General features: G+C 44.1%; 1 protein-coding gene across 3 annotated transcripts in view; it reads right to left on the bottom strand.

Moving 5' to 3' along the window:
• Positions 1-22,287, bottom strand: part of NPL (N-acetylneuraminate pyruvate lyase) — a 28,952-nt gene extending 6,665 nt beyond the window's left edge. For 2 of the 3 annotated variants that reach the window (XM_033093645.1, XM_033093647.1), the window contains exons 1-9: positions 22,157-22,287; positions 18,278-18,363; positions 11,150-11,223; positions 9,457-9,544; positions 6,105-6,162; positions 4,578-4,653; positions 2,882-2,974; positions 1,976-2,124; positions 1,802-1,848 (exon numbers count right to left, since the gene is read on the bottom strand). In XM_033093645.1, the coding sequence (XP_032949536.1) occupies positions 1,802-1,848; positions 1,976-2,124; positions 2,882-2,974; positions 4,578-4,653; positions 6,105-6,162; positions 9,457-9,544; positions 11,150-11,223; positions 18,278-18,345 (653 nt within the window). In that variant the 5' untranslated portion in view covers positions 18,346-18,363; positions 22,157-22,287. Of the gene's footprint in view, positions 1-1,801; positions 1,849-1,975; positions 2,125-2,881; positions 2,975-4,577; positions 4,654-6,104; positions 6,163-9,456; positions 9,545-11,149; positions 11,224-18,277; positions 18,364-21,889; positions 22,050-22,156 lie in introns of all 3 variants that reach the window. The other variant, XM_033093646.1, reaches the window with a different exon arrangement.
• Positions 22,288-22,531: the final 244 nt, after the last annotated feature.

Here is a 22,531-nt window from a genome sequence, read left to right as displayed (position 1 = left end):
TTTCTAGGAAAATAATATTAATAAAGATAATAATAAAATGAGAGGCCATTTATTGAGTGCCTATTATATTCTAGGTGCTTGACATAAATCATGCCTAATCTTCTCAAAGGCCTGCAAGGGAGGCCTGGTTTCTGCTTCACCGTGAAGAAACTATGGCTCAAAGACGGGCTACAGAGTTGCCACAATGGCTTTCCATCACTTCACATTGCCTTCTATTACAATTCTATTACAAAAAGGAAAGTGAGAAGAAGTTATTCGATCTGATAAAATGTTCTCACAAACTTTAAAAAAAAGAGCTCTGTCTTTACCAGTAAAGACAAATAGACTAATCACTGAATTCTTAGAGAAAGCAGAAAGATAGGTTATAGAAATTCGTAACAAAAATGTTTCTCCAGTTGCTAAGGACTTCTCATATAGTAAGCCAGTATCAGAAAGTATGTTTATCTTGGTGTACCAAGAACAGGATGTTCTTCATATAAGACCTTGGAGTTGACAGCAAGGGATTCCAAAAGCATGATGTGCCTATTATCATCTAGTAATAAAGTAAGGAAAATGAAATAAGATAGCTCAGAAAAGTCGCCTGTAGCTGTGAAACACCCCTAAGTCACAGTATGTACATGAATGTCTGAGCAGTTTCAGAATACTACAATTCGAATCCCAGGGATCTTAGGTGTGTCCTCAGTTAGATAGAGAGGAATGTGATTATAATTAGGAAGACATGAAGTCTAACCCAATGTCCTTTGCTTATAAATTATGTGGACAGAATTAAAATGCCTACGATGGAGGCCAAAAAACAAGAGTCAAAAAAAGCAGAATTTCCAGGGGAAAAAAAGGTTCCACGGTCAGCAGATGTAGCAAGTCAGGTTTCCTCAGTAGAAATGTCCCTCTGGGTCATCCTGGCTTGGTGAACAAGCCATTAAGACTATCCAACTCAATTATTCTTCGTCAAGACCATGCTCACCAAGCTGTGTTATGAATATTATTCTGCTTCCTCTGTACTTTTCCAACAGGGAAGAAATGCACGTTCAGTGAATGCAAACATTTCAATCAATCTGCATGTGGGCACATTTCTAATAAACTAGGTTAACACATGCAGTGGACATGTTAATTGAATTGCCTGCGTTCCCTAAGCCTTCTACTGAGTAGGCATTGGGCCACATGATTCTACGATCCTGGCTGCAGCTGACTGGACCTTAGGTGGACACCTGACGAGGCAGTGCTCTCTAGTGATATCCTGAGATGCCATGGCCGTGCAGCCATGATGGACCACATGCGTGTGGAAGCAGAGAATACCCATCTGGAGAGAAAAAAGAAGGCGGGAAAAAAAGAGTGGTATAGACATGCAGAGGGGAACGTCTCCAGAGGAGAACAAGCTGCCTTGGCTGTTGAGAGATTGGTAGCTCTGGATTCTCATCTTCTCTTAGGCCTGGCTGCACTTCCTCCTCTTGGGTTTTATGTAATTTCCTAGTATTTTATAATAACACCTTAGCTCACATAAGCTCGTTCAAATGGGTTTCTGTTATTCGTCACCAAATAATTTCTGACCAAGAAATTCTGTGCACGCTCTCAGCTTTTGTCCCTTGCCGCTAACTGCAACTGATGATGCTTCTAGTAACACTGACTGAGTTGCTAAGCCCTACTTCATTCTCTGCAAGAATTTGGGAAAGAAAGGGAACTTCTATAGAAAAGATGTACATGCGAGAGGTGTAAGTATTCGGGTGATGAAAGCCTCTCTGGGAGGACTTTCCCCTTATAACCCTTTACCCATTTTTAACCACCGGGAAACATGAGTCCTGCTTACCTGCCCACTGCTCCAGTTGCTCCCATCACCAGAGCACTCAACAGTTGCTAATCAGAAACAGACAAAGAGTCGTCACTTTTATGAAATACAGAGAGAAGATGCTACCATAGAAGCAGCTCCATCAATTACTTTGTAGGGAAACTAACCTGTGGGATAGGCCAAGGGGTGACCTACCTCATCCACCCCAAAGAGGAAAGCCAGTTGTCGCTGGCGATTCTGATCCACGCACTGCCCGAAGTCTAGGAGATTTGTGTCACTGAATTTCAGCCCTTGGAAGCTGGGGATCTTCTCCTGAATCCCATCCAACAACTCCTCAGCACGTACTGCTCAAAACAGTCAATGCGGCATTACTCTGCACGCCTCCAGAAAATACCACATAACATCTCATCAGCCCCACACATCTGTCCTGAGCTGCCGGCGTCGGTTCTCAGCGGGAGCGGACTGCAGATTGCACAGAATCACCTGCCCTCACCCAGCAGTTCCTACGGACTGGTCACATCGGAGCCCCAAGTCTTCGGTTCCATGAAGACAATAGATGGATATTTATAAAGCACCCTTTCTAATTTTTTTTTTCTTTTAAGGAAATTAGAAATGAACGGGATTTAAAAAAGAATCGAAACTTTTTTTTTTTCCATCTAATTGTAACAATCTTCTTGATGGAGAAGTAATAACAAAAGAAAGGCTAGAAGCAACGTGGGAAAAAGTCAGAGTATCTTCTTAGGTGCCAGGCACTGAGAATACAGCAGGTACAAGGGAGACACAGTCCCTTTCCTAGTGGGGCTTACAGGCCGTGTCTTCTCATATAAGAAGGAAGAGTGTGTGTGATAGACACAGGTTACCTGCTAGAAGTGCCTGTGGGCAAACTCCTTTTTCATGCTCGACTTCCATTATAAGGTGATGTCAGTGATTGATTGATAAGGGCTGACTTATTTTTGATAAGAGTGACTTATTTTGGAGCAATTGGAACCATTTGCTCAATAGTTAATGCTGGGGTGGGTGGGAAGGAGTGGGGTGTCTTAGTGCGATAGGATAAGATGTTAGAGGGGGAGGGAAGGAAACATGGAAAGAAGCAGTACTTACTCGTTACCCCTGTCAAGGCGGGAATGTGATAGTAATAAAATGGCTGTGCAGGAGCAGCGGCAGCCACCTCCTTTAGGAAATCAATCAGGACATCTGAAAGAATAGCAGGAAAAGTCATGATGTGAACACGTGTAACACACTGGCTTTCCCCGGTAGGTGAACCATCTCATGAAATGCAGAAATTCTTGTCCAGTCTTATCATCCCTGAGATTGCTCCTGCAATGTCTTTGCAACTCTCTTCTTTCAAAGTTTTGTTTTCCTTTCTGTAGAAAGGCCAAAAGAAGATGATCACTTTCCTACCATATTAAAGTACTATTTAAAAACAAACAAACAAACAAAAAAACTGGTGTGACGCTTCCCATCTATTAAGGGGAGCTCATGAAATATTCTTACAATAACCGGAAGGCCATCAGGTAAGACTGTTGTCCTCTTACCCCAGAGAGGTTTCAGTGTGGTCAGTGAACAACAAGGACTTTGCATTAGGATCAGAATAATAACGTTGTCACTGAGAAAACTCTACAACAGAAAGATAACCAACATCTACTCAAAGAGGGAAGTTGCAAGAGTAGTGGCGTATCTCACAATAATTCAACCAGAGTTTGGTACTTTTTCCTCTTGGGGAGAAATCCAGATATATCGGAAGAGAGCTCACTCTAGTTTACTGAGGAATTGGGACTTTCTACACCATCCAGTGCGAGCTTCAATTGCAACAATACTGCAGATGATAAATAAATCCAGCAGAATTGCATACCTTTTCCATGGCACTGGATAGTGGGAAAGAGAATCTTACGTTCTTCGTCTGAATACTCTCATGATGTGTTCTCTCTGTGACAAATATTTCTGACAAAATTATTATAACAAATTATAATTTGTTATTTTTCCTTTGTCTTTTGGAAAATGTATTCATGTAAAAAATTTTAAAGCCACGTGGAAAAAAGAAACTTTTAAAATGCTCATTTTGAATTCCCAAGAGAGGAGTATTCAAATTATGTATCTATATTAACAACTACTTTTTTCTCTACTAATAACTGGTGATATTTCGTGACAATTTTGACCCATTGTACATTTAGTTATGGATTTATTTAATCATGCATGCAAATAATATCGTGTCTGTTTTTAATCCTTTTAAAATTTGTATTTCTTTTGTTTTTTGCTGATCAAAGGATTAAAAATACTCAGTATACTTGGAAACCACAAATAGTTTCCGTAGAGAAAGCAGAGGAAAAGGAGAAAGCAAAAACTTGATATTTTGGAAGACAATTGATGATTCTGTGAAATCTCTTTTCAAATTCATCATTCATTCAACCTTGAGTAGAACATGTCTCAAAATGCTCAGCACGTAATTTCCTCTTTTTGGAGAAAAATGGTCCCATGCTTTGCCACGTGACTCTGACACTCTGCACAACTGATAGGACAAAGCATGGAGACCTGACTCAAACACAGGCACAGACAGGGTGACCCAGAGCTTGGTGGATGACCCAATCAGATTACTTGGCAAAAGAGTTGGAATCCTTTAATGAAGTCTTTTCTTTTATGGATCCAGAGAGGCCAAATACTCTGGAGAACTCTGTACCCTTCGTAACTTCATGCCTCCAGGACATAAAACTTGACTTTCATGAGTTAAATATAACCATTGTGAATGGAGGCAAAAAGAAGTGGACCATGTGAGGTGTTATGTTTACACCTGTCTGCTTACCTTTGTTCCATGGCTTGAGAAAGAAAGGTGCAATGACAGCAATGCCATCGGCTCCTATTTCTGCTGCATGTTTGGCCTTTAAAAGAAGAAAGAAGACCATTAGGGATCTAGTCACAGTTCTGATGAGTGTAGATGTGGGGTTTTCCCCACCCCAACAAGCGATTCTCTGACACTAGCTGGGTGTCCTACAATTCAACTCAGCTCTGGCACTATCTACCTAGACCCAGAATCAGATCTCGCAGATTAAGGGCTCAGTTCCCACCCCATCCCCCCACTTCAGATGCCAATCACAAGCCCAGGATATCACCTGTGTTTCTGACCCACCCGCTTTAGATTGGAGGTTCCAACAACCCCCTTCTTGGGTCGATTAATTTGCTAACATAGCTCACAGAACTCCGAGAAGCATTTTACTGACTAGAGTACCACTTTATTATAGAAGGATATAACTCAGGAACAGCGGGGTGGAAGAGTTGCATAGGGCCAGACACGGGGAGAGGTACGGAGCTTCCCTGCCCTCCCGGAATGCAAGTGCCCCACTCTCCCCAAATCTCCACTTGTTCACCAACCTGGAAGCTCTTTGAAACCCGCCCTTTTTAGATTTTTATGGAGGCATCATATCATAAGCATGATTGATTAAATCATTGGCCATTGGTGACTAATTCAACTTCCAGCCCCTCCCCTCCCTAGGGGTGGGCTGTTGAAACTGAAAGTTCCAACCCTTCAATCACATTAATCACTTGGTTCTCCCACCCTTAGGGTGTTTTCCGAAAGACATCTCATTAACATAACAAGAGACTGTATTGCTCTCACTCATCACAGGAAATTAGGCTCTCTGGTGGAAACAGACATACCAAATACAGCAGTCCCCACTTATCCACTTGACGGGTTTATTTCACTTAACATAATGTCCTCAATGAGACCCCTCGATATTGTAGCCTATGACAGGACGGATTTCCTTCCTTTTTAAGGCTGAATAATATTCCATTGTATATAGGCACCACATTTTGTTCATCCTTTCATCCTTAGATGGGCATTTGGGCTGCTAACGCCTCTTGGCTATCGTGAATAGTGCTGCTGTGAACTTGGGTGGGTGCAATCTTTTGTGTTTCAGTTCTCTCTGCCACTCTACAGGCAGCAATTTCTCAATTTTTACCACTCATCACGGCTGACCCCCATCTCCTGTATGCCCAGCAGATGGCGTGGCCTTTTACTTCCTAGAGAAAACGGAAGTGGGTTCAAATTCTGCTCCTTACCTGCAAATTTAGCTACCTCTATAGCCCTCCTTACTTTGCTCAGAGGAAGAGGGGCTTCCATCTCCCATTCAGAGCTCTGCTACAGCAGTTATCATCTTGGGCTACTCTCTTTAAGGCTCGGTGTCTGCTTCTAGTCGGTGAGCTCCCTGAGGTCCCACATCTTATATTTTCCAGCATAGCTTCCAACAGGTAGCAAAAATGGTATTGATTTTCACTTCAGCATAAAAACGGAAGTGCCTCAAGTGGCCACTCCCAGATGGACCTCCATACATACCAGTTCTTGTGACTCCTTCAAGCTGAGTGCTCCTACATGAATTACCACCTGATCCAACCTACAAGAGAGAAAATACCGTTGTAGCACGTAAAGTTTACAGTAACACAGGACGGCACTACCCTGGTTTGTGCTGCCTTTAGCACTTACCCTAATATCGCATTAATCTCAATCTCAAAAGACTCAAAGTCTACACCAGTCTATGTAAAATTAATCTAATTATGGTTTTTTTTTAAATAAAAGAATGCCCAGGAGATAAAATTTAAGTTTCAATTAAGCGGTAGAATTTTGAAACCAATAACTGATTAATCAAATACTTGAGTACTTATTTTGACTAAGCATTGTCTTATTTCTTTTTCTGTATCAAAATTTTTTTTTATTAGTTTCAGGTGCACAAGACAAAATAATACTTAGACATTTATCATTTATATCCCTCACGCTGTGTCAACCCCCGACCTCCCATCCACTACCCCTCTGACACCGCACACAGCCATTACATTTCCACTGTCTCTATTCCTAATGACTAAGAATTGTTTTAGATGCTGTATTTGACAGTGACAATGTGCATAAAGATAGGTGTAAAATTGAGATTTTTTTTTTGGGCTGGGGGGTTGGTGATAAAAATAAAGAGGTTCCTCAAAGAGTACAACCAGGAACCAGCCATGTGAGAAATGAATTCACTGTGAAAAGCTTTTTCCTATCTTGTAAGTTCTTAGAATTTGGCCAAAAGTGAGGTTTTTCTCTGAGACTCCAAAATTCATCTTTGGAGATACTCCATGCAGCCCAATGGGAAGAGGCCACAGTTGGACTGGTCTTCTCAGCTGTGAACCCAGCGAGTCTGAGGGACTCTGAATGACACAGATGCCATCCTCCTGGGATGAAGACACCACCTTTTCGTTTAGGTCCAGTCACAGAATCTTCCATTGATTCTTGACTTGTTATATCTTAGGCCAATGCGAGATAGCTGGGAAGTGATATGATCAAGTTTGCATTTTTAAAGGATAATAGAAGCCTTCTGAAAGAGAAAAGAAGCTGACTGACCCTGTTTCACTGTTACCAGCAGCTTTATTGCATGACCTCCTTGAACCTTTTCCTGCCCCTTTCTCCTGGCTTAAGTTAAAACAATCGTCCATTTCTTCCTGCCCTCTACCCTGCCACTAGGTGCTGCCAGAAAAAAACGCCATACAGCTTTAATACAAACTTGTAATTTCCCAATTCAGGAGAATGAGGCTCCCAAAATCCTTCTGCACGTCCTGACTTCCTTGACTTTCCAATTCCCCACAGAGGCGACTGCAAATCGTCACTGTTCTCAAGCTCCTTGTTCCACCCCAACTCCTTGTTCTTGGCAGATGTCCACGCTTCCCAGACACCAAAGATAAAGGTGATTTCACACACAGACTCCTTCTCTTTGCCTGCTCTTCCCCTCTGCACTTTGCTATGTCACCATCTATGCTTTCCTTGCAGCTTCTAACGCTACGCTACCGACTTTGGGTTTTATTTCAACTCCCCCACAGAGACCTTCCATCCACGGCATCAGTTCTCCACTCTCCTTAATCTCTTCTTCCAGGTGTTGTCCTTGCAGCATAAAAACATGTTCCAGATTTCCCCACTTGAAGAAAAAGAAACTACCCTTCTTTTAATCTTGCATCCTCCTCCCTAATCTACTATTCCACCTCTCCTTTCCTTCACCCGAAAATTCTGTGCGAGAAGCACCTATGCTCAGAGCCCCCACGGGGCTGCTGCGTTTCTCAGCTCCCTGCAGCCTGCTTCTGCTGCAGTACCTCACTGGCTCTGCTCTTTCTGAGGTCATTCATTGGTCACTTCCAACATGTCAAGCCAAGTGGTCTTCCCATTCCTTCATCTACTGACTTTCACAGCACCTAACAATTCCTATAACACATGTCAGAATGAACAGCAGAATTACAATGAATTCTTACATAATACTCAGTCTTCTGGGTCAGGTGCTGTCTGAATTTTCACCACCAACTTATAGGACAGGGACGATTAGTATTCCTATTTTACAGATGAAGCACAGGGTGGTTACGATTTGCCTGAGTTCATAGAGCTAGTAAGGGGCAGAGCCAGGACCCAAACTCAGGCAGCTTCTCTGAATTACCTTCAGAGGACCTACAGTCTACAGTCCTTCTCTGAATTACCATGTGACACCGAAGCTCTCTGAAATCATTCCTCAGTGACAGGACACACCCCTCACCTCCCTCCTCCCTTTTGAGGGTTTTCTGTCTGTGCTCACTTCACTATACCTGTTTTTAGTGCTTTTCTTCATGTTTATCCTTAACTTTCCTCGTTTCTCACTCTGCCTAGGGTCTTTAGTCTTTTTGGGTCCAGGATCTGACTGACAATTTTCAGATAATTATCAGTGGAAAGCTGATAGATCACCAGAAAATGCTTACGCTCGTGTGTAGACAGGCACTCAAAGCTGGCATATAATTTCAGAGTACTCAACGTGCTCTGAAGCCATTCGAGGATTCCCCGAGGCGGTCGTGGGTGTCTCACTGCCAACCTCTGCTCCAGGCGCCCTTGGGACTTCCCTGCTACCTTGGCTTCCAGCTACGTCAACATCAATCACTCCCTTCTCTGATCCCTGCTTTCGCTATTTATCAGAGGATCAGAGTGTCAGTTTTCATGATCTGACATCTCTAATGGATGGTAAGCAGCCTGAGCGCAGAGATCCTGTTTTACATCCCCGGTGCCAGCACTGTGCATAGCACAACATAACAGACAACGAATAAAACTGGGTCAATGGAATGTGCTTACTGGACCGATACTGTCCTATCTGCTTTACCGTGGCATGAATCTGAGTGTTATAACAAAAATATCTCATCACGCTGAGGATGCAGAAAGTTCACTAAGACAAGAGGAAGCGCCACAAAGAGCATGCAGGAGACCTGTAAGGAAGCAGGGCTGACAGAAGCGTCAGGCACCCATCCTGAGAAGGGAAGGGGTGTAACTGCTCAGCAGAAGAGCCAAGAGCCTAGTAGAGTCAGTCCCCAGATCCTTCCCCTCTTATCCCCCCAGGCCAACGACTACAGGTAGCAACCCCAGAGGATTGGCCTGGTAGATAGATGAGAAGCAGTTTCCAGTTTCCGGATGACATCTCTGAGAGGCAGGTGGGTCCTGCAGTCAGGCAGCCCTTCCACACAGAAAGGAAGGGCGCCCCTCTGCCTCAGCTCCTTGCCAAAGTGCTAGAAGCCTCGGGTCCCTGCCCATTTTCCCACAAGCTGGCCTGAGCCTGACTTGTGACTGGAAGGCGGGGAGGCTGTGTCATCTGGGAAGAGCCGCACTCAATACAGTTGTTCTTGCAGTTGAGTATTTTTATCCTGGTGGAGTCACTCACTTGTTCCTCCCTTTTGTCACCCACTCCTCTGCGACCTGGCGGCGCTCTGAGACGCTCAGAGACAGGCCTTCTCCCGTTGTGCCATTCACTGTTCCAAACAAAGAGTCAGTCAGTGGGACCAACCAATACCTTTTGCTTGTCCAACGCCAATGCTCGGAGGGCAGGGTCAGAAATCCCTGCCTAAGAAGAAGTAACAGGGAGAAACATCAGAATTGGGGGGGAGGGGGAAATGCCTTTTTTCCATTTTCACCTCAGACACAGTCTTTTTTCCAACTTCACCTTGTCAAAAATAGCGGGAAGGTTAATTCTGACTTATAATTACAAATCTGTGATTGTTATTAGGGACAGAGAGCAAGTATTTTGAATGGAAATGGAGATAACTGCCCATGTTTTAGGCCAAGCTCCAAATACACCGCCCAGGTCAATATTTGGGCTTGAATAACAGGAAAATCAACACTATCCCATACAGGGATGTTGAGGAACACAGTGGGAGTTATTTACAAGGACAATGGTGTACACTCCAGATCTAAAATGACTTCTGCCTATAGTTTGACATGGTAACACTCTAGGACAACTTATTTTTTTAAATCATAATTCATAAGAAAGCTCCAGGATGTTAATAGCAAGCACTCTTAGTTACTTTTTCTCACAATAGCCCAGCAAGTACAAAAAATTCTTCTCATTTACAGATGAAAATATGAGGTTCTGAATCACTTAAGAATCAAACTTTGAATCCAGATCTCTGTGATTTCCAAACTTTCTACTACAACCATTTCTTAATGGATCACAGAAGGGACACAGCTGGCACTAGGTGGCATTACTGGGGCCTAATGCATATGGCAGCACTTTGGATGTGCAAATATTGAGCACTCAGTTGAGGCAGAGAAGGGAGGTGGAAGGTGAGAGGGAGGAGGAAAGAGTGGGGTCTTGAGACACTTCCAGTATGCTTCCTAGAGCCCTTTGAGGAGAAAGAAGCGGTCCTCCCCTCTGCAGCTTGGCACTAGAGGGGGACAACAAGGGTTTCTGTAATCAGGTTTTGGTTGTGACATACTCGTATGGCCTGGACACCTTTCCGCAGTAGCTCAGGTCCAAGGTGTAGTGTCCTCAGAATGACAACCAACCAAAGGGGCTGAGGCCCAGAACACAACACATGGGCAGTACAATTGCAGGTAAGTATTGTTCTCAGGCTTCAAATATTCAAGGTCTGATTTTTTAATTTTATTTCCACCATCTATGAATAAAGGAGGGTAACTTCTAGACCTGCGATTCCATTGTATGTTGCACTTCGAGTCTTTCCTACATTTCCAGTATGAAAGGTCTCGGTGAAGATAGAATAAAGCCCATTCCTAAAAGAGAGAAGCCTGGGTTTTTTTCGTTACACTACCAATTCTTGGCTTGGTGGACTTGGGCAACCTATATACCATATATAAACCACAGTTTTTCTTCCTTCAATGGGGACACAAATAATACCTTACCTGTTTTGAAAGAACACCATCAAATTAGATAATCCGTTGAGGTGCTTTTTAGATCTAACATCGATGAGTCTACAAATTCACACATTTTATATTGCTTAGTCGGGCTCAGTTATAACCTGTGAGTCCACGACACTGACTTCCCAGCTAGTCACCAGGTGAGAATTACCTTCTAAGGACTGAGCTAGAGATGTGTAGAAAAAGCTCTAAAGATGACTTACCAAAAATATTCCTCACTCCCTGTTCTTCCACGAGATAATCCACATACTGTCCAATTACTGAAAAGTTGATTTCTCTAAAAGACACAAGGAAAAAAATAGAAAAAAAAATGCACATGTAGTCTTTTATTTAGAGTATCGTTCCATCAATCCTCAAGTCTATAAACTACTCTGTTGTTTATAGTTTTGCAAATCCACTTAGTCAGTTTGGGAAATTCTTAGCCTGCTCTGAATAACGGCTGGTTTTATTTTTTTTCTCCTGAGTCTGGCGATTTCTCTGCTCAGCTGCGTGTGCCTCACTTATGTGAGAAAAACAGTTATCAACAAAGGCTTTACATTTAATATTTAAAAATCATCACAAGTAACATTCACAAAGTAGTCACTTAGTCATCTTTTGTCCTTTTTGGCAAGAGTGATGGTTGGGGGCATGGTTGAATGAGACCTTCATGTTTTCTACCTGGTGGGAAGCAATCATTGCTTACGCAGACAGAATGGGAAAATCCAATCTCAATAATTTAAGAAGGTTAGCACTTCATGTTTGCGACAACAAAAGAAAGCTGCGTTTGCTAGTTTTAAATCAAAGAGGATTAACTCTTGGAAAGGAACTTGGCTGTCACTTTCCCTCTTAGAGTCTGCAGAACAGCGGTATCTGCGGGAGTCTATTAGAAATGCAGAGTCCCAGGCTCCACACAATCCTACCCAGTCAGAATCTGCGTTGTAACAAGATCCCCATGTGATCCGCATGCACTCTGCAGACTACTGACCTTGTAAGGATCGGACGCTTGAAGCAATAAGGGCTCTTTTCCTTAAAATCATATGGACTTTACATCTAGAAACTGACTCAAACACAAATCATATAAAGCCACCTGTTCTCAATCAACATACAGGAGGGGAGGATGGGGCGATGGAGAGTGAAAAATACAAAGGAAAACTGTGGGGCACGTCTGTGTTAAATGTTGCAGAATCCATGGTTACACAAAGTACTACTTGGCTGTCATTTGCACTTTTGTCAGGGGGGCCAGAGAATTCTAATTTAATGTTAACCTTTTTAACGTTCTTTTCTTATTTACTTATTGTATTCCTTAAAAAAACAAAACAAAAATTCTGATGCATCCCGAAAACAAAGACATCAAAGGGTATTTGTCAAAGGGAATGGGAACAACAGAGATAAAAGCAAGGAATGCACAGGTAGTCACACGCCAATGACAACCAGTATGGGCCTGCCACTAGGGAAAAGGTGTGCTTTAATGGAGTTGGGCTACCAAGGGGAGCAGACTCCCTCCAGAAAGGCCAGCCTCAATGCCATTACCTTGTCCTGCCCTGTTCCACTTGCTCAGATGCCCAATTCCGGCCCCTCTGATTTGCTGAGCAGAGAGGCTCCCTGAATACATGACAGAACGAATTTACTTGGTTTGTACTTAAATATAAGATGGAGGTTTAGCTGCCTAGACAATCCATCTCGGGCCCCCCATTGAGGTCACTTTGACTTGCTCAACTTCTTTAAGTCTCTGTGCCTCAGACATTTCTGACCACGTGGAACCATATCTTTGCAATATACCTGCTCCTTGCTGCTTCCATCAGCTCTTCCCATTTGGCATAAGCTCTGAGATGCAGGAGCAACCAGTAAAGGCTTTGTTTCTGTGACACTAACTCTGATTTTGACCAGTGATGTCCATCTACTCATGCAAACAACCAGGAAACAGCTCTGGCTGACCCAGGGCACTTCCAAATCACAGGTCAAAAACTGGAAATAAACTCACTGGGCAACAGCCTGCATTGGAGTCACAGACTCAGACATAGTGGCTCCTGTACACTTTCCCTGAAGTCTTGACACCTCCCCAGGCCCACCCCAGCCACGGACTCAGAAACACTAAGAACAGTTTCACCTTTTTCACTAAAGAGCAAAACCTGTAGAGCGTTGGATGGTCCAGGCCTGGAAGGCACTGCACTCACTTTGATGTGCATTCTTTCGATTTAATCTAATGCTTTCTCATTTGGAAAAGGAAGCTGGAGAGCATGTTTCCATTTTGAGACATCCTTTAGGAAAGAAATCGACCTACTCAGTCTGTTAGGGTGTATGTATATAGCCCCAAAATGGACTCTTAAACTCAGCAGAGACCCCCACCACCAAATGGGCCTCTAGTGGCCGGTCCCGCACGGGCTCAGCACTGTATCTGGATCCAATGAAATGCTCAATCCTTACCGCCGTTGTTAGTCCTCAGTGATGAAAACTGCACATACCTCATACCCTCAGCCAAGCCCATGTCTCTCGTGTTATGAACATCAATTACTGGTGCCCACCTTCTAGGCTGGAGCGAGAACTTCCGGATAGCAGGGACTGTGCCTTTCACACCTGACGACCTGCACCTGGCAAGGCACAGACGCTCCACAAAGGTGGGGTAAGGAAAGGAGTTGGGATGCGGGGATTTACAATGATGACGACATGCCCACGATCTGCCTTCAAAGCAGCTTAGGCTCACGCTCGCTCACGCTTTTAAATTTCCCTATGACGTTCACTGAGTAAAACGGAGAGCAGCTGTAACTAACTAAAATATTGAGGAAACATACGAAAGCGATGACTGAGTTAAAAATTAAGTGAATAGGAGTTCAGAAGATGGACTGATCATTCCAATGACGGAAGCTAGGAAGGAGGCTTCCAGGAGGAGGTAGACCTGGAATCATAAATCGGATGAAACCCTAGGACGCCCCTTCCTTCCCACATTTTTGAGAGCCGCTGTCTGTCTGCCCTCTTCTGGTGCTTTCCTCTTTCTAGGGAGTGGGCTGCACCCTCAGGCAGATCTAGGCCAGTATGTGAAACCCACAGTTCCTTCTCCTTCCTCCGTGAACTCCATGCTAGTTTATGGCAACGGTGGGTAGTGTTTCCATTTACACTTGTCCCCTCCCCCATCTCCCTACTCCTTTAGGCTATGGCAATTTCACTCGCCTTAGAGTTGCTAATGGATGATAGGTTATCTAGTCCTTCAAAACAGCACAATTTGCTGCTGCTTATAAGATGCCCCCAGCCTACCGGAGTGACACTAATGGTAGAATTTCTGGGGCAGTGGCAGTCACCCCAAAATGTTCTTGGACTTACGGCGTTTTGGGACTACCACATCCCCTTAGAGAGGTCAGAGGTTGAAAAGGGACAGCCCCCAAATGTGTTTTGTTGACTTTCACAATGCTCAAATTTCTTTTCATGTTAAAAAAAAAAAAATGGACTTTATCTGAAAAGCCAGAAAATCTAACAAGGCCAGGCCTACTTTTTGACACAGCACCAGCTGGCTGGGAAGCACAGTGGCTGCCCGCTGTGCAGGCACAGAAGCCCCAGGTCACCTCAAGGGTTTCAGATCCCTACCTGACTGCAGGTACAAGTTTGCAGCCCTAGGGAGAGATGCTCAGTGGCCCTAGTCACAAGTGAGCCCAATGAAATCACCCAGAGCTGTCACCACACTTGTCACAAAGGTCCCCCAAACAGCAGGGCTAGGGTGGTAACAGGATAATCTTGTCTGGGGACTTTGCTCCCCCTCTCCCCCGGGTTCACGGTCATTGCTGTAGGCACACCATCAGATATCAGGCAGTCACAGAGGGAATGGAAACCGTGAGAATTAATTATCCTTCTCCTCACTGGCTGGCTGTTTGGGGCTTGGTGCTCATGGAAGTGGCAGGTGGCACAAGCCAGTTCACTTGAAAAGGCTGGACTGGCTTTCGATTGCGTCTTCTCTTCCTCCCTGAGCCCCAAGAACACATGGCCACCTCCGGGGAGGGGCCCAGAACCAAATCCCATGCTTGTTATAGGCATTCTCAACTTAATTCCAATTTAATGTCTTAATTTCAGATTCTTGTGGGTTCAGATTCTTTGTCTCAGATTCTAAAAATGATTATTTTCTAAAACAGAATTTAACTTATTTTCATATTACAGCAGTTATATAATTTATTTTAAGAAGTATACACAGTAAAAAAAAAAAAAGAAAAAAAACCCACTCAGAATTTCCCTGGAGAGGCTTACTCTTATTAGTTTGATTTTTTTCTATTCACAAGTACACAATCTAGTATTTTCTTAAATAAATACAGTCATACTACACATTATTGCAAAATTTCTTCACTTAGCATTCCAAATTGAATATTTTCCCACATCTTCAGATATTCTGTTACTATACTGGCTACACAGCATTTTACTGTATGAACATAATTTATTTAGCTAATGCTCTATCCTTAGACATTTAGTTTACTTCCAAACTCTGTAAGAGGAGAAACCTTTTACCAAATTATTTTTATTACAAATTGAGGCCCTGAGAGGGTGAATTGTGAAACTGCTTGTAGATTGTATCTCTTCTCTTAGGACATAAGGAAAACAGAATTTTTCTGAAGTGCCTTTTCAGAGAAAAATCCCTCTTGCTGTTTATTTCTTCTCTTGCTACTTGACACACAGTGAAGTACTTTCATTTTATTCGAGAAGACAGCATCAAAGCACAGGCTCATTTCATAATTGGCATGATGTGGCATGCATTATCAGATAATCTGACTTTCCATTTTTGGCCTTTCACATATATCTTTCAGCATTCTAAATCAGATGAAAGTCATATGTGTTTTTGGCAAAATAACTACCTGACTACTTCAAAACTCCTTCAGCAGAGAGGCGCGCAGGGGTCATCACCACCCCACCTTACCAGAGGTAGAAAACATTCTGTTCTGGGAATCCCTGCTCACTTAATCTTCCCAACCGGAGTTAAAAAGATAGGAATCTATGTAACTGTGACGCCAGCAGGCTAGGACCTTTCTGATTGTGGGAATGGGTTTGTTTTTACTAGAGAATATGGCAGAGATTCCAAGGCAAAGTCAACGGCCTTCGAGGGAGAAAACACAACCTTTTTCTTGACATTTTGACCAATCTGAAATGGACTTTCTGCTCTAATGAGTGTGTTCTTGCACAAAGAAAAAAGTGACTTCTTGAAACAACTAAGGAGAGCAAAAGTGTTTTATTCTAGAGTAGAAAAAGACAAGGATTAGAATGGGTAGAGAAAGACTTTCTTCACCAGCTATGTAGCTAGAGGCCTCCCAGCTCCAGGGAGAGCCGTTATTCACAATCTTAGCTGTAGAGGGCGCAGCTCACTGGCCCATGTGGGAATTGAACTGGCAAACTCAGCATTAGGAGCTTGGAGCTCCAACTGCCTGAGCCACCGGGCCGGCCCTGCTATATACTTGTTTAATGTACTAATTTAATTCTTACAAGTCCCTACAAAACATGCATTATTATTAATATTTTGATTTCACACCTCAGGAAAGTGAGGAAAGAGAAAGGAATTGATGAAAAAAGAGCAAACAGAGAAACGGAGGCAGAAGGGCCAGAGGTATTTGGGAAATGGAGAAGGATCCAACAGAGCAGAGTCCTGTTAGCAATCTCTGGAAAACAGCAGAATAGGGAGGAAGAACACACTGACATTCAGTGGGGCCCAGATGAACAAACAAAACTGTTTTAAGAAGCCACTTCCAGGTTAAGAGGTGTCTGATTAAAATGATTAATGTAGCATCCACCAGATGTAGCATTTTGAGTTTGCAAACAGGATCTTACTCAGTCACGGGAAGTAAATTCTGCCTGCTCATGAAATCACATGTTCTCTGTTTTATCTGCTCAACAAATGGCTGACACATTGAGAAAGAGCTGACTTCAGGCTTTCTTAGAACTTGTGGAAAGGGAGAGGAGAAAAAAAAATTGCTATTAACCACTGAGTAGTGGAAATGCCACCTCAGCAACAGTATTACTTAGACCTAGCAAAGATGTGCTTTTTCATGAATCTTAGAAGCTGGATGTCTCGAATGCCAATGATGTAAGGGAGGGGTGTCCAAACTGCGGCCCGCGGGCCAACTGCAGCCCGCGATCCATTGTTTATTGGCCCGCAGCAAATTCCAAAAATATATTTAGTTTACTTAAGTAAACCAGGTGAGACAATACGTACTTCACCTCGAGTGAGAGGCCCGGCTGTTTGTGTATTTTATTGCATATGGCCGTTGGTGGAAAACGTTGAAAAAAGTTTGGACACCCCTGATCTAAAGGATAGCTGTGATATGGCCAACTTTGGATGAGAATAGTAAAAGTCCTAGGAAATTTCATCGCTTTAAAGGAGTGGGGTTAATGTTTACAAATTCAGCAACAGAAGACCAAAAAAATTTTTCAAGTCTTATTTAAAGATATCTCATATACTTCATTTTCCTTTTACCCCTACCTTATGCCACAATAGCACTTTGGACTTACTGATCTAAGCACATACTAATCCTGTGCTAAGCACTGTTCTACGCTTAATTTCATTTAATACTCATAACTCCATGATGTAGGTACGATCAGCATATTCTACAGAGGAAGGAAGAAAAAGCTTAAAGAAGAAAGAATTCTGACTGTTTGGGCAGACTGACTCCTCTAACGGGTCAAAGGGGATCCAGGAAGTGGGTGAATCCCCTTTTTGTAAGTGACAATGTCCGAGGAGGAGCTATATATTGCATATGGACACGTATGGGACATGACCATTAGCTGACAGTATAAGCAAAGGGACTGCCATACTCTTCATCTGGAAGTCCAAATACTTGCCTGCGTAATGACTTCTCAGCAATCACCTGTTGTTACTTCCCACTCCTGCAGGCTTCCCAACACTTAACCAATGTTGAAATGAGACTATAAACATGCTTAAGGGGTTCCTCTTACAGCTACCTTCTCCACTTTCATCACATCGATGAACAGCCTGCGTTGGAATCATACAGACGTCTGGAGACAGGGTACAGAGGGGCCAGGCCAGTGCTTGATATCAAATCCTACTAAAATGAAACTCTCATCCGACACCACTGTCCTTCTTTGGCAAAGCCAGGGCTGCGATCAAATCCAAGGAGAATGTACTCTGTGGAGCTACAGACACCAGGAGAAAGGCAAGTGGCCATATCTTACCTTCCCTCTTTCTGCACTGTTTGTGATACAGAGACCTTTCCTCTGACTTGGGGTCAGAGACAGTGAAGGGGACGACTGACAGAAGCTGCCATTTGGCAACAGTCCCACAGAGGTGCAGTGGCTGATTGTTCCTATAGAGAACGTCTGTCCACTGTGGCAGAATGAGAACAGATCCCTTTATGCCCCCAAATGATAGTTACCCGTGCTCCGTCATCGGCGTGATGGTTGCAGCTACAAGACCTTGAAGTCTTTTCTTCGGGGAGGCCATTGAGCTGCTGAAAAAAGTCTGGAAAACAGACAACATAATTCCTGTCTTCTTCAAGGAATGTCAATTAATGATAAAACTCCCGGGCAAGGTCCAGTCCCAGTTTTAGAACGGTGAAAAATGCTTACAAGCAAGCATGCAAACACACGGAGAGCAAGTGAGAAGAATGTAAAATTTTAGGGCTTAATTCTAGAGGAGAGGAAACTAATTTCTAAAGACAGGAGAGCAATGTTCTGGGAAAATACTATCGGAAAAGCCTCCCATTTCATCTATCGAGGCAACCCAAAATTCAAAGAGCAGGGTAAATAACAGCAGACCCAAGAGAGACCAAGAACCTAACTTGGGGAGCTCGAATATATGAGTATAAAGAACTACTATTACCTAAGTAGAGAGACGCTCAGGAGAAAAGGGACTTCCTTATCTCTTTCCGTCTCTTCATTCTGTTAAGCAAGAATCTCACCTAAAATCAGCACTTACAGTTTTAAGGTTTCAGTATGATCTATGTCACTATCTTCAGATTTACCTAACTACCCTTTCAGATTCTAATTTTGACCCATTTTGTCCTGTTTTCCTAGCTTTAGTAAATCATGTAAAGGGAGTCACAATTATTTATCTACCTCTCCCCCACTGGACTAACGTTCCCCAGGACAGGGAATATATTTCATTTACTTTTGCTTTCCCTGCACTGATGTCCAATGAAAACTTGATGAAGTTTTGGTTGATTGAATGAAGTGTTCAGATTGCAGCTGGATGATGATTTCCCCAGATAGATCACTGGAGAATCAACGTGACCTCACTTATTTGGGGCCAAAGGATCCCTCACCATCTGTCAGAGACTGTATCTCTCCATACCAGTGTAAAAAAGCCAAGAAATTGTCCAAAACAGGCAATGAGAGGCAAAAGAGCATCCTGGTTAATACCCTGGAGTCCACAGGTAGACTCCCTTATTCAACCCCAGCGCTGCCACTTACTTGTTATAGAAAATATTGGCTTAGAGCAAATACAATGTTGTCTACAGGTAATCAACGAGAGGGGGTATATTACAGTTTTGAGGACACTGGAAGATTTAAAAACCCATTGTGACTGTTATTTCACCTGTTATTTAACCTCTTTGGGCTTCAATTTCCCCTTCTGTAGAAGGGGCTAATAGTAATCGTATTTCATAGGGTTGTTGAGAGAATTAAAAGAATTAATTCTTGTGAAGTGATTAACGACAGTGCCGGACACATAGCAAGTACAAGTTCAGCCCCCTTCCTGAAGTCCAGTCTGATGTCTAGAGGACATTAGCAAGTACTAATATCATTATCCCATTATCTCTTTCCTGCCATCTCAGCTCCCCGACACTAACTACTCTTGCCTATTCAGGGACTAAGTCATTTCAATTCTGTTATCTTTCCTGCAATTCTTCCCTCGTCTCTTACTGCTCCTCTCATAACCTACCCTTTATTGCCACTTATCTATACCCAAGTCCAAGGGGCTCATGGGGGTTCAAGAAGGTTCAAACGATAAGAGTCCAAAGAGCTGGGCTCAGCACTAAAAGTCTCCTAAATTGAACAGTACTTGGCTGTTCACATTAGGCTTCCATATTCTTCTGCTTTCAGCTTTAGGGCGGTCGTACTGACATTCCTACCATGGTCAGAAGCTCAGACTGGCAGTTATAGAGCTGTCTTTGAAAGAAATCAAGTTAAGTGATGTAAGTACAGTTTGATTAGCTGAAACATTCAAAGCCTGGGGCTTGTGGGGGTGTGGTATGGGAACTGGGAATCACTGTCCTAATCTCTACTCTCTTCTCCTCCTTCAATCCACACAGGCGGCCTGATTAATCTTCCAGGAGCATGAACCTTTATACCCAACTCCCTGGTCTGGGTCTCCGTACAGGTCTCTTCATGCCTGAAAGTGCATTAGCCCAGCTGTCCCCTGTTGCTGTTACCTACCCTGTCCTGTCTGGCCTGCCGGCCGGCATTTTTGACCCTGACTTTGCCCTGCTCAGAAAATGCCAGTTCATTTCCCTCCTGGCTTCCGTAAAATAAATACCCAACTCCCTGGTCTGGGTCTCTGAACAGATCTCTTCATTTGTAAACTGTTCCTGGCCCCAGATGGCTTACGGTCTAGAAGAGGTGGCAAAACTACCCTGCTGACAACTCTGATGTAAAGTTTTTTCATAAAAAGCAACTGTTTGGGGAAATTCTAAGGGGTACGAAAAAAGTGCATTAACTCAGCTGTCCCCTGTTGCTGCTTCTTACTCTGTCCTCTCTGGCCTGATGCCAGAATCCTTTCTCCTGGGATTCTCCCACCTGGAATGCCATCATATCCCACTTGAATCCCTTCAGTCTAGCCAACTTCTAAAACTCACTTTAAAAGCTGGGGATGAACAGGAACTCTGTCCTCTCTGGCCTGATGCCAGAATCCTTTCTCCTGGGATTCTCCCACCTGGAATGCCATCATATCCCACTTGAATCCCTTCAGTCTAGCCAACTTCTAAAACTCACTTTAAAAGCTGGGGATGAACAGGACCTGATCCATCAGGATGAAAATAATTTCGTATCCCTTAGAATTTCCCCAAACACTTGCTTTTTATGAAAAAACTTTACATCAGAGTTGTCAGCAGGGTAGTTTTGCCACCTCTTCTAGACCGTAAGCCATCTGGGGCCAGGAACAGTTTACAAATGTTATCTGTGCACAGAGCAATACATTAAATAAATGAGCAAAGTTTGCTGACTTTGTGAACTGTGAAACTCTTACAGCATGAGGTAAAAGATCACAAAAGCCTGTAGATGGAGGATCATTGCTATTTTGTAAATTTGAGTTTTAAATAAACATGGTAACGGTATGTTTTGTCATTCTTTATAGCTTGCATCACAAGCAAATGGTTAGAATGTTCTCTAGCCTAAGACATAATGTGAATTTAGCATGTTATTACTGAAAACACGAGGGAGGGGCTATTACCCTTGAAATCGTATGCTTCTATCCACAGACAAGAACACTTAGTGCAAAGAATTCAGGTTGACTAAGTCAAATTCTCTGAACAGGGCAAAGGGAAAAGTTTCAAAAAAGAAAAAAAAAAAAGAAATCTCTTGGGGGAGGAAGAGGGTGCAGGGGAAGGAGAATGACTTGACAGAAATATCATACATGGAGAAGAAGAAATGGAAATAGTGAAACCAACAAAAAAAACAAAACCCACAGATATGCAACCAACTTCCTGTAAAATGAAGAGACTACCAAATTGAATCGCTAAACTGTTCTGCTCAAGCGCTGATCCTCGTCATTTTGAGGAGAGGCTCCTTACACGCCCGCTGTGCGGCCTGGAAGGAATCCAGGGGAGTGGGTGCCTCTGCCCCAGTGGGTCCGACTCTTGCACCAGGTCCGGAGGGTGTCGCCTCCTCACTTCCTTTGGCCGTATTTCTGTTTGTCTGCCTTTCTCTCTTCCTCTGGGGCAGTCACCATCTCACCCACCCCCAAGTCGCGTCCCTCGCGCCCCTCCGCCGGAATCCCCTAGTGACCGGTCGGTCTCCTCCCATCCATCCACGCCCGGGCGGGCTGCACTCACCGAGAGGCCGGGCCCGCCTCCGTCGCCGTGGCAGCCGCCGCTCCGCGCAGAGTCTCGGCTCAGCTGGGTCAGGCTCTTTATCGCCGCAGAGGCCGCCGGGCCCCGCACCACGCGCCCGCCGCGCCCGGGGACCCTGGGGACTGTAGTTCGGCGCCTATTCCTGCGGTGCGCGCGGGTCGGCACGGACACGCAAAGTCACGCAGGGTCTAGTGTCCCGCACCCCAAAACGTTATGCACGCGTGCAGTTTGCGCCCCTGTTGGGGTTACCTGATGGATGTGGGCTGAGGGGTCCCACCCGCGCGCCGCGCCGCTCCCGGAGAGCTGCAAGTAGCCGCGCTGGCACCTCGGGGTCCCGAGCGCGTGTTCCCAAGCTCCCGGCTGCCGCCTGTGCACTTCTCCCTTCCTTTCAGCTCTGGCTGGCCTCCCGCTTGCGCAAGCCTAGGCGCCTTTGCTTCTTGATTTTCCTTCTGCCGGGGCCCTGCAACAACAGGTATTTCGTGGTTCTGGGCTTTGATCTTCCGGCTGCTGTTTGAAAAGGTGCTGCCCACCAGGGACTACGTGCTTCTCAGGCTGTTGCCACTGTCCCAACCCAGCACATTCGTTAAAAGGAGAGATGAGCCGATAGTAAAAGCGGATTAGGTA

The sequence above is a fragment of the Rhinolophus ferrumequinum genome, chromosome 22 (genome assembly GCF_004115265.2).
Source record: "Rhinolophus ferrumequinum isolate MPI-CBG mRhiFer1 chromosome 22, mRhiFer1_v1.p, whole genome shotgun sequence".
Lineage (NCBI taxonomy): Eukaryota > Metazoa > Chordata > Mammalia > Chiroptera > Rhinolophidae > Rhinolophus > Rhinolophus ferrumequinum.
The sequence above is the reverse complement of the archived record's forward strand: the minus strand, read 5'-3'. Positions and strand labels throughout refer to the sequence as shown.